Genomic DNA, 15,595 nt, shown 5'->3' on the forward strand with positions numbered 1-15,595 from the left:
TGGCAGCAACTGCGACATTCAGCAGTTGCCTCATTGTCCTGACACACAAAAACAAAACTTTTGACTACACTACACACTAACTTACACAAGACAACACACTAACTGCACACTCCAAAAACACTAAATGTCACAAATCTCTTGCATCTTAAAACTCACGCTCTCGCCGCCAAGGTGGGTATCCCCATCACTGCTTTAGAGGGGATGTATCACCGTGGCAATCAAGAAGTTTTTTAATTATAATCAGTTACACAATTAAATGATGCAGTTATGTGTAAAAAATCGTGCCGCGAGAGACTTGAGCTTCAGTTTGTGTTGCGAGAAGAGATGTGAGTGACACCCTAATACTGATAGTGATTAAAAAGAAAAAAAAATCTTCAGGGAACAATTAAAACTGGTGTTCAAAAATACAAATTAGGGGATTTAATGTTGTGAATATTTCGTAAACTTCCATGACTGTTAGGGACTCTCAGTTTAAATACTCTTTCATTCACTATGCAAACTACGCCATGTGCTTCCATGCCCAGTGCTTTAATACAGCATGATGTTCACTTGCCAGAAAGAACTCCAATTCTGCCTTAGCATATTTAAAACATTTACAATTTGGGGGAAATTAAAACTAGTACCTACATGAGTTTTACATTTATTCAATTCCTGTTTTAACATTTTATGAATTTTCACAAGTAAATATATGGAATATAGGGAAATATGTCAAATACCTAATTCATCACTGCAGGTGTAGAAAGCATATTTGAGCCTTCTCTGGAGTTCTATCAGAGCCAAGTAGGACCTGATAGGAACACTATCAGTGCATGCAGAGAAGCTTATCTCCTAACAGGCGATCAATTAAAGGAATTGAATTTAATAGCTTAATTCGTCATTCTTAATTGATGAGTTAATCACCATCTACCGTCAGTTCTCTGCTTCCTATCCACATGCGGGTTGGATTGATTTAATTAATAGAAAATATTGTTCCCTATAATAAGTTTTATTGCCTCTATTGGTTTTCCATCATGCTTTCACAGCCGACTTGTTCACCCCTGAAACATCACTTGACATCATTTGGCGGTCTTAAAAATGTTCTAAAAAATCTTAATTTGAACTCACTGAATCCTCTTTAGACAAACAGAACACCTCTCTAACACCTCTGCAGTTTTAAAGAAGGCCCAACAGCGTCTCCACTTTCTGAGAATCCTCAGAAAAATGGACCTGAAGAAGGAGCTGCTGACCGTCTTCTCTGTGTGCTGACATATTGCATCGGTGTGCGGTTCTCCAGCTGCACCACAGCACACAGAAATGCACTTCAGAGGGTCATCAATATGGTCCAAAAAATCATTGGACATCCTCTTCCCTCCCTGAAGGACCTGTACAGCACTCGCTGTCTCAAGAGGGCACGCAGCATCCTACGGGACTGCACACACCCAGGACATCAGGTGTTTAAGCTGCTGCCGTCTGGCAGGAGGTTCAGGCTGCTGAGGTCCCGAACAAATAGACTCAAGGACAGCTTTTACAACAGGGCAATAGCCCTAAATCAATGCAAATAGCTGACCTGATTGGCTACCTCCCTGGACTTTTTGGGGGGGAGGTAACAACGGTAAAAACATTAACAACAATAATATTTATATTTATAACAAGGTGCAATAATAATTAATGTGCAATAATAACAGTGTGCACTACAAATACACTTGTTCTTTTTTTTATTACTAAGTTAATATACTGTGTTGTGTTGTTTGTGTTGCGTTGTGATGTGTCGTATCGTGTCATGTTATATGTAGTGCCGACGTAGGACGGTTTTCCAATTTCATTGTACTACTGTACTATGTATGACTGTGCAATGACAATATAGAGTTATCTTATCTTATCTTGGAAACAGATTATTTGTTGCCACATTTCTCATCACACATTGGGTAAGCTGACCAGTAGTTTTAAATTCAGTGAAAATAAGGCATATCCCTCTAATTCTAGGCTTTTGTTGTAGGCAGTTTATGTGGTGTTAATCTGTAAAGCAATTAGGAGAATACTGAATCGAAATTGACTGATGGCATTTACATGCCTCTGGATTGATATGCAGCGGGCACTCACACTCAACTCTTCTGGACTCTTTCAGTCATGTGGGCTGCGCTGACAGTAGCTCAATTAACCACCTCATTTCAATGATATTCAGGACATGTCTGAACGAGATTCTGCTTTCTGTGCATTTCTGTCCGACACAGAATGATAATGCAGATCCCTGTCTATACTGGGGTAAATGTCAGCTTGGTTCACCACCGTGTTGTATGCTCAGCCTTGTTGAAAAACATTGCGATATAGCTCCATAGGTATTTTGAGCCTCTTTGAGAGCCTCAAGGAAATAGCATGTCAGTATATCATTGTAAATCCTACAAGCCCTTGTGTAACATTCATTGGCAGATTTATTTCTTCACAGATCATCGTCTCATCTGTATTGTAGGAGATGAACCTCATCCGTCAAATCCTGCTTACACAATTTATGACTGTTACTAATGAGCTTATGTAACTCCAAATAGGAATATTTTTCTTGTTGCCCCACAGCTGAGTTGGAAAGCTTTAACACATCATGACAATGAAACGCACACACTGAGATAAACCGATATGCATTCTATGTATGTTGTATAAATCTCGGCACCGCAGCCCTCAGGAGAAGTCGCTGATGTTGATTAGCATAGCTTTGAGTGAGCCAACCCTTTGTTGTGCATTTGACACAATGAATCAAGTTCAACATCTGCAGCCACTGGGCTGTCACTACAGAAAGATTTGCCACAGATGAAGTTGATTAGCATATCAAAACGAGGACCTCGTTGTGCCTCAACCCCCTCATTTGCTGTGAAAAATATGCCTGCACCTGGTACAAAACTACCACTGTGGCCATCACAACCTTCCTCATTTATTTATGGCTTATAGGCAGAATCTCAAATGAAGGTGAAAAGACAAGTTTTAAATCTGTTGGGTTATTAGCCACTATCTAAAACAAGCTCTCTCAGTTGTCTTGATTATCTCATTTATTTAACATTACCATACAGAGGCCTTCTATTTGTTTTCTTTAAAGCACTTTTTGTAGTTGTGGAGCTCTAAATTATTTACAGATGGAAACAAATTTATAGGAGAGACACTATTTTCTCCTCTTTGTAACAGTGGTTTATGAACAAAGAGGCCAAAGCGTGTTTTGCAACTAAATCTGAGCTGTTAAATCTGTACTTCATTCCCTTAAACTGAGAGGCTGCCACATATTTTAGGATGGTGACACAATGTATGTTATTTTTTTTATTGGTGGACATTTTCAGCTTAATGTGCATAGCTTCAGCTTTAATTTAATAAGAAGAGATCATTTGACTAAACTGAGCTTCCTTAGTTTTCTTAAATGTGTTATTTAAGTAATGCCCTGAATCTAGGTACTGGTGTTGGCAGGTGAAGACTTGGACAAGGATCTCTATTGCCTCTTTTCCACTTGCACTCAACTCATCAATTTCCATTACAATAGAAATCACCTCAATGTGGGTGTTGTTATAGTAGCAACATGGCCTGAAAGTCCTGTGATGTAATTTGTATGTGACACAAACAACACACGAATGGAGGGCATTGAGGCGATGGTGTACCTGCAGCTAATTCCATGGTAAACCTGTGCAGCTCATCACTGGACTACTGTGTTTGTTTGTGTATAGCCATTTCCCATTTCAGCTCGCTTGGAGCACTGGCTGTGTAGGTACTAAAAGATACCTGGCACCATGTACTACCACCTAATGGAAAAACTAAAAACCGAGTTGAGTCGAGGCAAATAGGTACTAGTGGAAAAGAGCCTTATGTGGCCAGGAAGAGGTGGAGGCCGGTTACAAGAATGACAGGAGACAAGTGAGATGCAAAGCACACAAAACATAGGCTGATTGGCTTGCAGAAGGCAGGCAAAAATAAAAATGATTGGACCAGAATAATGATGACAGACTTATGTTCGAGTTAGAACCATTTTATACACAGTCCTCTATTTTCGGAGGTCGTTTATCAGCAGGACTTTTTCATTAAATACTTCTTCATACATTAAGGAAAAAGGCCTAGAGCTTATTCCAACTTAGGCATTTGCATTTGGAAGCTGTGAATCAACAACATATACTAACAGGGGGGTTCATTGTAAGTGTAACAGGACACCCTTAGGCTACAGAAACTCAAAGAAACCAATTACAGAAATATATCACTGCCCAAATCAACAGTTCATTATAATAAAAAAATGTCAGCTGGAACATACAAAGTCCTAGACCTCCAGTATCGACAATATTAGATGATTACAGGATTCTTTCCATCGCAGAGTAAAGATTCCTTCATCACAACCAGTGATGTTAGGAACATCCTCTTGGGTTAGTGAAGTCTGCCACAAAGCAAAAAATACCACAAGGTTCATCACAAGATTCAAACCACTGATCCGTCTCAATCAGAAAAGGTCAGATCAGACTTTGCCAAATTATTTTTAAAAAATGGAGTAGTCCTTCACATTATTCTTTTGACAGATGAAGAGATCAACTTGTAGCAAAATGAAAGCTCATGATCTGAAGCACACTACATTACTTGTATATGGTGGAGGCATCGTGATGGACAGACATGTGTCTGCTCAAATTCATCTCAATGCAGCTAAGCTGACTGGATGGTGTTTACAGTACAGCCAAAAAATAGTGAAAAGGATTTTGGGAAAGGCAAAAAAAGGAGTTTCTTGACTCAAAACAGTAGACTATGTTCTGATTTGTTTTGTCCAAGTCAGTGAACTAATCTCAAGGCGATTCAGCACGTAGAAAAACTAAAGCCAGAAAAACCCACAGACTAACAACAGCTAAAGACAACTGCAGGAAAAGGTCTGACTAAATGGGTCGTTGTTGCCTGCAAAATTATGGTAATATAAGCACCTAATATTAACTAATAATAGCTAATATAACTAATATTAAAGCAGAAACTGTGCACTTTTAGGCCATATTCATCATACAACTCTAACTTGAATGTGTTTTGTTACACAGCTGAAATAAAATAGAATTTGTGTCAGTGTCCAGATATATGTGGCCCTAGCTCTATATAGAATTTTATCTATCTAATACAGGATTGCTCACCTTAACAGGTGTAGTAATGCACTGTGATGGGAAATCTCAAACTATTGCACATAAACAAGATTATTATTACATTTAAATTGCAAGCAATTTCCTGACTGTCTCAGAGTGATGGAATATCAGTTAACAAGACACCAGTTCACAGAGCTGCATTATTATCGGACATCCTTGGACATTACTTCTAAGCAATGCAATTACACAAGGAAGAAGTTCTACACCCGGGTCTGCTTTCTTTCACCATTAAATCTGTTATATTGGTGGTGTTAGCAGCACTGTACGTAATTATGGACTTGTTTTGTTTTGACATGTGAGCTTGTGATAGAAGTGAACCTGCTTGCAGTTGGAAAAAACACAGCCAGAAACATTTTATTTGCCTGTTAATCAGGATCACTCAAGAAGAACAGATCCAATCTTACAGAAACAGGAAGCACAGTAGACTCCAGATCCAACCTTTGAGGGACAGAGGAGAGAGACTTTGATAAGCCCCCAATTACCTTAGCTATCTCAGAAGAATAGTCCACCGATGTAGATGCTGTAGTATTTATGCCCTGGTTAAACTCGATTAAGGATGGGAGTCAAACAACATCTGGTTAAACTCAATATCATACTGTGATTAGATAGGCATGAAATAATTTTTCTGAGGCCTTAGTCATCACAGAGTTTATTAAATTACTTTGATTAACGGTTAAGTTGGTAAGAACATAATTAAGGGATAAGTTCAAGGAAGTTCACATATAGTTCAACGTAATTTAGAGGAAAAGTCAAGCTAATTAGTTTCTTCTTCTTCACTGCTTTAATTTGAAAATAAATACATCTAATCAGTTACAATATGAGAATTAATTTGAGATAAATCCTCAGAGGATTGGGGAAAAATAGCATAGAGATCAAAGATGTGTTTTATTGAGCTTCATTGGCTGCAAGGTCCCGACAGACATATTAAGGCAATTTCCCAGCTTTACACAACCTGCAAAGTTGTGCTCAATCATATATAAAACAAACATAAACTTGCCTTAGCTATTTCTGCTACTTTGGTACATGTGACACAGTAATGCAGTGTAGCTCAACAGTAATGCTCAGTTTTTGCCTGAAGCAGATTACGAGAAGAGCTGATTCAGCTTTTTGCATATATGTGATTTGCATTATAAAGACAGAGGTTTGTGTTACTTTTATTTATATACCCAGGGTGGAGAAAATTACAGAACATTATGCTACTCTATACCTCAAAAAACTGGCAACGTATGAACAACAATCAGCCTTCTGAAAAATTAAACAAAGTGCCCAAAACTGCAGTTCTTCAGGAAATCAGTCTGCAGAAATAAGCATGACCTGCTACAAACAAACAAAAAAGGCTAACAACTTCATCAGTAGGAGATTGATTACATCTCTGCATGTCTTAACAGAAGCAGGTGCAGTCATTTCATGTCTGATGGGCGTTACCTCTGTTAATTTGAGTCTCTGAACTGGATTAATTGGTATTGTTGGTGCCATTTAGAACATTATAATAAAATTACTTGACAAACAGTGGCTGAGTCAAGCAGATATTGTCTTCCTGGTCAAACTTGTTATATTTTTTACGGCAAATGTACTGTAGACAAGCAGATATTGACATTGTTTCCATGTAGTGGTCCAATCACAGAGCTGCTTCCAGGGGAAAAAGCGCTGTTCATATTTCTGCAGTAGATTACGCTTCTTTCGCCTGCTCCCTTCAAGGCAGTTGGAGCACCATATTTGATCAGATTTTTTTGCCAGATGGTGTTCCTGATGCAATCCTCTCAGGGATTTGTGTCTCCTGATAAGTATTTGGTTACTGTTATGATCAGACAACCACATAACATCCCCTCCAGACTATAACCAGAAGCATGTTTTTTTTTTTTTTTAATGTAGGTAATTTTCATTACATGTGAATTCCGTCTCATCTGTTATATGATTAACTTACTTCCTAGCCTTCCAACGCCTTTGCCTCTCATCTAAATGGTGCAGCTTCTGATTTTTAATCACCTCACTGGGCTAAAAGATTAATTTCTGAGGAAGGTTACAATTTTGCCTTTTTAAGAATCTCTATTCTTCTCACGAGAGAATATTTTTCTTTCATTCAACATGGATATAGTGCTTATATTTATTAGACTACGACCCAGTGTAAGATTTATACCACAGCTGCCGTAAATGAACAGTTCTGCTATACTGAAGAAATAATTTTGTATGTTTCTAATTCAATTCAATTTTAAGTATACAGCGCCAAATCACAACAACAGCTTTATATTGTAAGATAGACCCTACAATAATACATACAGAGAAAAACCCAACAATCATATGACCCCTATGAGCAAGCACTTTGGCGACAGTGGGAAGGAAAACCCCCTTTTAACAGGAAGAAACCTTCGGCAGAACCAGGCTCAGGGAGGGGCGGGGCCACCTGCTGCAACTGGCTGGGGTGAGAGAAGGAAGACAGGATGAAAGACATGCTGTGATGTTAATTTGGTAACATGCAGTAGTACAGCCCGTCCTAAAAAACATTAACCTTGATCATAAGGACCTTGCAAATTTACAAACTCCCATTCTTGTCTAAAATATTGGAGAAGATAATCCTCTCGCAGATGTAGGCCTGCTTGGATGCAAATAATATCTGCAATAAATTCCAGTCTGGCTTTAAACCATGCCCTAGCACTGAATCAGCGCTGCTGAGAGTCCTTAATGACCTTTTTTTATTTGCCGACTCAGGGTGCTCTACAGATTTAGTTCTATTGGACTTGGCTTCTGCCTTCAATATCGCGGACCATAATATGCTCTTAACGAGGCTTGAACATACAGTAGGCATAAGGGGTAGTGCCCTTAACTGGTTTAGATCGTATCTTTCGGATAGGTCCTACTCCGTGCTTATCCATGCTTTTGTGACCTCTAGATTAGACTACTGTAATTCCCTTTACTTTGGTTTCCACTCTGCCCTTCTTCATAGACTGCAGCTTGTCCAGAATGCTGCGGCACAACTTTTGACTGGAACCAGAAGGTTTGCCTCTTTTACCCCAGTCCTTGCTGACCTGCATTGGCTTCCTATCAAATACCACATTGAGTTTAAAATTGTGTTGCTTACCTTTAAAATCATGAGCAATACTGCGCCGTGCTACCTCGATGAACTCCTCAGTCCGTATACCCCTAGGAGAGCCCTAAGATCATCAGGACAATTACTCCTAGTGCAGCCTAGGTCCCGGCTAAAGACCAGAGGTGACCGTGCTTTTGCCCTGGCAACCCCTAACCTCTGGAACAGCCTTCCTGCAGCTATTCGCGCCTCTGATTCCATCCATTCATTTAAATCACAGTTAAAGACTTACCTGTTTGAGCAAGTGTTTTCGGTTAGTTTGTGCTCATTCCCTATATTTATCCCTATGTTATTTATCTTCTATTTTATGTATCATTGTATAAATACCCCCACCTTATATTTACAAATACTCAGTGCTCAGATGTTTTATTTCCTATTTTATCTGTATTGATTGTTTAACTAGCGTTTCTCCCTTGTAAGTTTATTTGTTCCCTGTTATGGTCTGATATCTGTGATGTTTTAATCTTGCTGTGAAGCGCTTTGGTGTACCTTTGGTTTTAAATGTGCTATATAAATAAACTTGAATTGTATTGTATTGTATTAATCCATCAGTATATACAAAGTGTAATGAACACAATATTTTCAGTGATAAAATAAAATATTGTTGTTATGCATGCATTTACAAATACTCTGTTTTACAAAAAGCAGAAAAATAGTCTTAAATAAGATGCAAATTCCTGAACAGAAGGATTTGATTGAGTAGTTGAATGTTATGCTTGATTAACTTTCGACTAAAAAGTATAAAAAGGTGAATTAATTTGTTTTCAGTTAAAACATGCATTTAAGAGATTTTTAAAATATTTGTGTTTTTAAGAAAGATGGTCTAATAAATCTGCCAAGCATTCTCTATTCAAAGGGGTGTCACGGTCTGGCTAGGGCAGACCGTATGTTGCAGGGAAGGACTCAAGCGCAGACCGAAATGAGATATGAATAACAAAACAAGTCGTTTATTAAGGCAAGAAATGAGGGTACAAAATAATAGGGAATCGATGAAAACTAAACAATGACCTAAACTGGGTGAACTAAAACGAAACATACAAAACTCTAAACATAACGAACTGACAGGGATACCTGGAGCGGAGACATAGGAACAACGGAGCGGAACAACGGAGCAGTACAACGGACGACCTGACAAAGAATGACTGAGAACACACAGACTAAATGGACACAGGAGGATAATGAAGGAAGTGGCAACACCTGGGGAAACAGCTGGCACACATGAACATAATGACGTCACAGTGGGAGAGTAAAACTGAACACGATGAACACAGAAACGCCAGACCTCTTCACAATAAAACAGGAAACAGAGTGAGATATAGACATGACAACCTGAACTTGACAACATAAGCCACAGACATGAAATACATGAAAAGCAGGGGAGACTTAACATGGTGGAAACACGAGGGGAAAATAACTAGAAACACCTAGGCATGAAAACGATGAACTTAGGAAACCTGAAGGCTACATAAACTAAACACAAAACGCTGGGTCAGCAGACCCAGGATCATGACAAGGGGTTTTGACTCCAGCATCCAAGGAGGACATCCAAACATGCACGAAGGGTATGCAACAAATGGCAATGGTATGCCTCTGATGTCAACACAATTTCATTTTGGAAACATTTTTCATCCACAACTAGATATTTATTGAGTTATAGTTATTCAGTATTGAAATATTAGCTTGGATCAGATAACTTGGATTGCACATCAGGACACTTTGCACACTAAGTTCATTTTGCACATTAAGCTCCTTTGTACATCCATCTACATCGACATCTGCATACCTCACTTGTCTTGACTTACTTATTTTTGTACTTATTAATCTTCCATTATTTTTTATCCTTATTTTTATCTTTATTCATCATGTTCTTTTAACCCTTACCTTACTTGGCATTTCTGTATGGACAGCAAAGGAAGAACTTCATTGCATAGAGAAATGCTATTTCTTCTGTACATATGACAATAAACACTTTGTTTGCTGAGAGGCACAGTAAGTCCAAAAGTTTGAGCTTCGGCTTTGTATAATTTTTAGTGTGAAATGAATACTGTGTTACTACTCCACTGGTATCTGCTTTGTGCACAGTTTATAGATATCTTGCTAACCAAGCTCAGTAGAAGTTTCGCTGATAACACATCACTCCACATAAATATGATCACTTCTGGTTCCAAACATGGTGGCAGCTGAAACTCTAGCTGTATAAACTGCTGGCTATTTGAGTTTGTATTTTAGAGTATAAACAGTGCATGAGTGTGTATCAGTAAAGTAACCATTTGAACACATTATATGGAGCCCTGCTTACTCACAAAGAGCTGAACCATCATCATTACAGGTCATTAAGGGATCACAGTTGAACCGATAGGGGATTGTCTGTGGGACGGAGACCTGGTAGTTACAGGTGGTTCAGCTCAGGGGAAATTCGTGTCAGGGGAGTCTCTGACCTGCAGGGACCAGCCATGTTAGACAACTTGAGAAAAACAAGTCTTGTGGGTTTTTTAAAAGTCTGTTCACACTCAACGAATGTGTGGTGGCATAACAGCCAAAGGTGAGGGGGCTTGAAGGTGTCATCAAGCTCTGACATTTTATAGTATACAGTACGCAGGTTTGACTGAAATCAGTGTTTGTTGTTTGACTTGCTTTCCTGCTGTCAATGTGATGCAATCATTCTGCGCTTATAACACATGGGGATAAATGTAATTAATTAAGTCTACAAAACACAGTTACACACACACATGGGGAGCAGCACAAACACCAAATGTTTATGCACTAAAAAATATTGGTCCATCTTACACACACGCACACACAATGTTGGGACAAGCTTACACACATGAACACACAAAGAAAGTGAAGCACACGCATGCACGCACACAAGAAAACATGCACACACATTCGAGAGACGGCAGAAGAAGGAGAAGAATCAGCCTAGGACGGAGACAAGTTGCATTTATCTTCTGCATGCCAGCCTGCTGCGTGTGTGCGTGGGAGTATTGGTCCCCTTGGATGAGCACACGCGGCTGAGGATGCAGCTGGGAGCATGAGTTCTGACAGAGAGGAGTATGACATGGTCTGTCAGAGAGCTGTGACCCTAATTGTTGACCTCTGCCTGCACAACAGCACATCGTTGGATCAGGACACCTGTCAGGATTTCCTTTTCCTATTGTCTGGCCACAGCTCTGACCACAAAGAACCGGGTGAGTAATATCATTAGCTCTTGATGTGCACTGGTTGTAAGGCAGCACTTTCTCTCTGCTTTGTATGGCTCCATGCTCATTTGTTTCCAAGAGCAGAGCTAATAGTAATGGATTTTGTTTGTGAATGCTTTTCTGTCATGCAAAAGTCGAAGAAAGCAGCAATCTGCTTAAACATGTGCTTGTCCTTTTCTATTTATTTCCCACATGTATGCTCAGAGATAGTTACTCGGACAGGGCTTTCACTGAACACTCGTGGCCATTTATATATCCTTAATGAGTTTTTGTGACCTCAGGGCAACAGGGAGCAAAAGGTTTATAACAACAAAACAAATTCCCATTGACTCATCAGTTTGCTCCAGAAGGCAGAGTTTCTTTACTGTAATGGATAAGCCTTAAGACTGAGTGATGCCCGGTGATGTCCTGAGCACAACAGCTTACTATCAAAATAAAATAAAAACATTTTCAGGCATGTATGGTTTATGCCTCTAAATATAAATCTGAACACATGTAACTGCAGCTTGTGGAGAAGCAGGATAGTCGCGCGTTTAATCTGTACGGCAAAGTTTCGACATAATAAAAAAGGGGATTTTTGACTTATTCATGAGGGCTGATTTACACATCTGTTGCAGCCTTGTGCATCTGTTGCTCTTGCACTTGTAGTGGGCTTCTCCCTCTTTAAAGGAATAATCCCTCTCTTCAAATATATTTTAAATGCAGCAGCTCGACAACAGGCTCCAGCATTTGTGTGTATTTTTTCCCTGCTACAAATTCTAGTCATGAGAATTTGCAGTTCAATCTAGCAAATATTGCATGAGTTTTCTAAAAGCGGGGGAAGCTTGATTTAATTTACTTACACTGCAGATAACACTGTCAAATGCACCAGGGTGTTTGAAGGATTTGTTGCTTTATAGATTTAGAAAGGCAGACTTCCCTGAGGTCTCACTGTGTGAAGATTTTTAGTAAATGGGATTTAAATGTTAAATGTCTGTGTACAACATGAAGAGTGACACGATTTATACACTTTTACAGAATAATTTGCATGAAAAATGAAGCAAATTCAAGCTACAGAAGAACAGATTGTTTAAAATAGGAAGTCTATCAGGACACTATTTCGCCGCCAATTTCCATTAACTGTTGCATATTGTTTATCCATAACCCCAATTTGGATTCTTTTTATAATCCATCTGATTTCATGTTCCCTTTTCTAACCAGAGAGTTTTCCTGCAAGTTCACATGCACTGCATTGAGCTTTCTGTGTTTGACAGAAAAAAAAGAGTCTTTAGATTCGTCAGCAGGTGCAGAGCAAAGAGGAAATGTTATTTGTTGCTGCTTTTATGGAAGATGGGCCCCTGCTCAAAGAGTGCATGTCACACCAATCCTGACCAAATCCACTGTCACCTCACATCATCCTCAGCAGAGAAATTGAACGTACATCACAGTGCCACTGGCATCTACTACCGAGCTGTGGGGACATTACATGCCATTGCATGTTATGTGGCCATTGATGCAAATTCCTTCTGCCACAAGGAAGCTAAAGACAAGCTGCTTCTGATAGTGTTGGAGGATGTGTAGGTTGGGGTTGAAGAAAAGGTCTTGTTTCACGTATTTTTGTGCAACACTGATTACAGCAGAAAGAGAGATTTGAGTTTTTGTTCATCAAGATGACTTACAATGCAGGATCGTAATAAAACTGACATTTAAATAAAAGATTTTTGACAGATTTTATAGGTTTAGACTGAAGTGACAACTTATTCATCACAAATCACAGTAAATAAAAAATTACACATATTACTACCATGTAATTGCCAAAACGCGATCTGTGGTCACACATTTGTTCATTCAAAATCCATACAAAGCACACACTGCAAGGCACTTTATATTGTAAGGCAAAGATCCTACAATGACATGGAGAAAACTCCAAGGGTCCCCCATAAGCATGCAGTTGGCGACAGTAGGAAGGAAAAACTCTTCTTTGATGGGAAGAATCCTACATTGTGAAAGAGAGCTAGAAATGAATAAAAACTAATTAAACACACAGAGTATAAACACATAGTGAGTGAAAAAAGACGAGTGAAGATGAAATACTCCAGCAGTCTAGAGCTATTGGAACAAAGCTAATGGAGGGTTCAGGGTCACCTGATCCAGTGTGAATCCAAACTGGGAGCTGGCTTTACAGAAGAGGGGTCAGGCAGCTGAAGGCTCTGCTACCCATTCTACTTCTAAATAGCCTAAGTACCACAAGTAAGGTACTGTAATGAAATCAAACAGAGATCACAATTTAGTTTTGCTAACAAATCAGTTGATAGCCTAATTTTTATTTTGTTTTTGACATATTTGTTCCAATTTGTAAGAAAATAGGAATGTTTTTTGTTTGTTTGTTTTGTTTTTTCTGTGAATTGCTCTTCTTATTTTAACTCAACTATTCCATTTCTTAATTGATCAGTAAATTAAATACACACAAAAACACATAAGGCTGATTTTAAAAGTGCTACCACTTGTCATATTGGGGCGGCAGTGTTTGAGCCTTCACAAACAGTACTGAGAAATGCTATTGTTTGAAAAAACGTGCATTTTTTAAAGTGCAGGGGCATGTTTACAATTTTGCTACATCACCTCTTTTTAGAAACCTCTGTTCTTCATAACTGTGGAGATCAGCTGGTTTATTTTTAAAAGCAAAATTTCGCTTCCCAGTCTTTTTCTTCGGTATTAGATCTCTTCTTTCTTCATGTTTTTAATAGTTATTGTGTCTGTGAAGGTTCTCAATCATCCAGGTCATGGTACTCTAAAGCGCTTGGAAAGAAAAATGTCTGAGAAGGTTCTCAGGTTCTCTTTTCTTGGAAAGAAAAGCTTCCTGACTTAAATGGTAAATGGTAAATGGCCTGTATTTATATAGCGCTTTACTAGTCCCTAAGGACCCCAAAGCGCTTTACATATCCAGTCATTCACCCATTCATGCACACATTCACACACTGGTGAATGTGTGCGTTTTCTTCAAGAAAACTTCTTTAAGTTTTCTTGAAGATGTTACACCTCTCATCCAAGAAGCTTCTTCAGTTCTAGGGTCAAATGGTGGAGATTTAAGCCCTGTGGGAGTGTCCCCCTAAGAGGGACAATGGACCCCCTAATGATCCTCTACCTAATCACACGAGCCAAGGTGTGAAAACCGGTGTAGGTCACAATCAGTGATGGTGATGGTAATAGTTATTGTGAATAATATACCATTTCCAAAAAGGACCACACACCACATACGTTTTTCACCTCAGCTTAGCCCATTTTAACTGATCTATGGACAAGGGACAGCAGCTGGTTTTTATGTAATTGCATGGTAGAGTTGTAACTTCTATTTGTTGAAACAAACACGCTGTGTTTACACTCAGTGGTTTTTAGAAGTGTTCCTGTGCTCACACACTAATTTCCATTGCAGAATCATGTTTATGTTTAACCCAGTTCTGTCTGAGGGCCCAAAGATTCACTCTTGGTTTACAGCCTTTTCCCTGGGTTTCTTTGGGTTCTCTGAAACTTTAGATAACATTACGTACCACAAATGAGAACCACTAGAAACCTAAGTGTCTGAACCCTTCCCCATCTTTACTTTAGACAAATTCAGCCTCTCTGGGATGCTTTTTATAAACATTCATGTAACCTGTTCATCTAATAAGCTACAGTGGGGCAAAAAAGTATTTAGTCAGCCACCGATTGTGCAAGTTCCCCCACCTAAAATGATGACAGAGGTCAGTAATTTGCACCAGAGGTACACTTCAACTGTGAGAGACAGAATGTGAAAAAAAAATCCATGAATCCACATGGTAGGATTTGTAAAGAATTTATTGGTAAATCAGGGTGGAAAATAAGTATTTGGTCAATAACAAAAATACAACTCAATACTTTGTAACATAACCTTTGTTGGCAATAACAGAGGTCAAACGTTTACTATAGGTCTTTACCAGGTTTGCACACACAGTAGCTGGTATTTTGGCCCATTCCTCCATGCAGATCTTCTCGAGAGCAGTGATGTTTTGGGGCTGTCGCCGAGCAACACGGACTTTCAACTCCCGCCACAGATTTTCTATGGGGTTGAGGTCTGGAGACTGGCTAGGCCACTCCAGGACTTTCAAATGCTTCTTACGGAGCCACTACTTTGTTGCCCGGGCGGTGTGTTTTGGATCATTGTCATGTTGGAAGACCCAGCCTCGTTTCATCTTCAAAGTTCTCACTGATGG

At 39.1% G+C, this 15,595-nt stretch overlaps 1 protein-coding gene across 1 annotated transcript in view; it reads left to right on the top strand.

The window, feature by feature from the left end:
* The first annotated feature begins 11,096 nt into the window (after positions 1-11,096).
* Positions 11,097-15,595, top strand: part of syt6a (synaptotagmin VIa) — an 86,854-nt gene continuing 82,355 nt past the window's right edge. Inside the window, exon 1 of the mRNA XM_026153692.1 lies at positions 11,097-11,375. Coding sequence (XP_026009477.1) covers positions 11,219-11,375 — 157 coding nt within the window. The 5' untranslated portion in view covers positions 11,097-11,218. The remainder of the gene's footprint in view (positions 11,376-15,595) is intronic.

Source organism: Astatotilapia calliptera, chromosome 20 (assembly GCF_900246225.1).
Source record: "Astatotilapia calliptera chromosome 20, fAstCal1.2, whole genome shotgun sequence".
Taxonomy (NCBI): Eukaryota; Metazoa; Chordata; class Actinopteri; order Cichliformes; family Cichlidae; genus Astatotilapia; species Astatotilapia calliptera.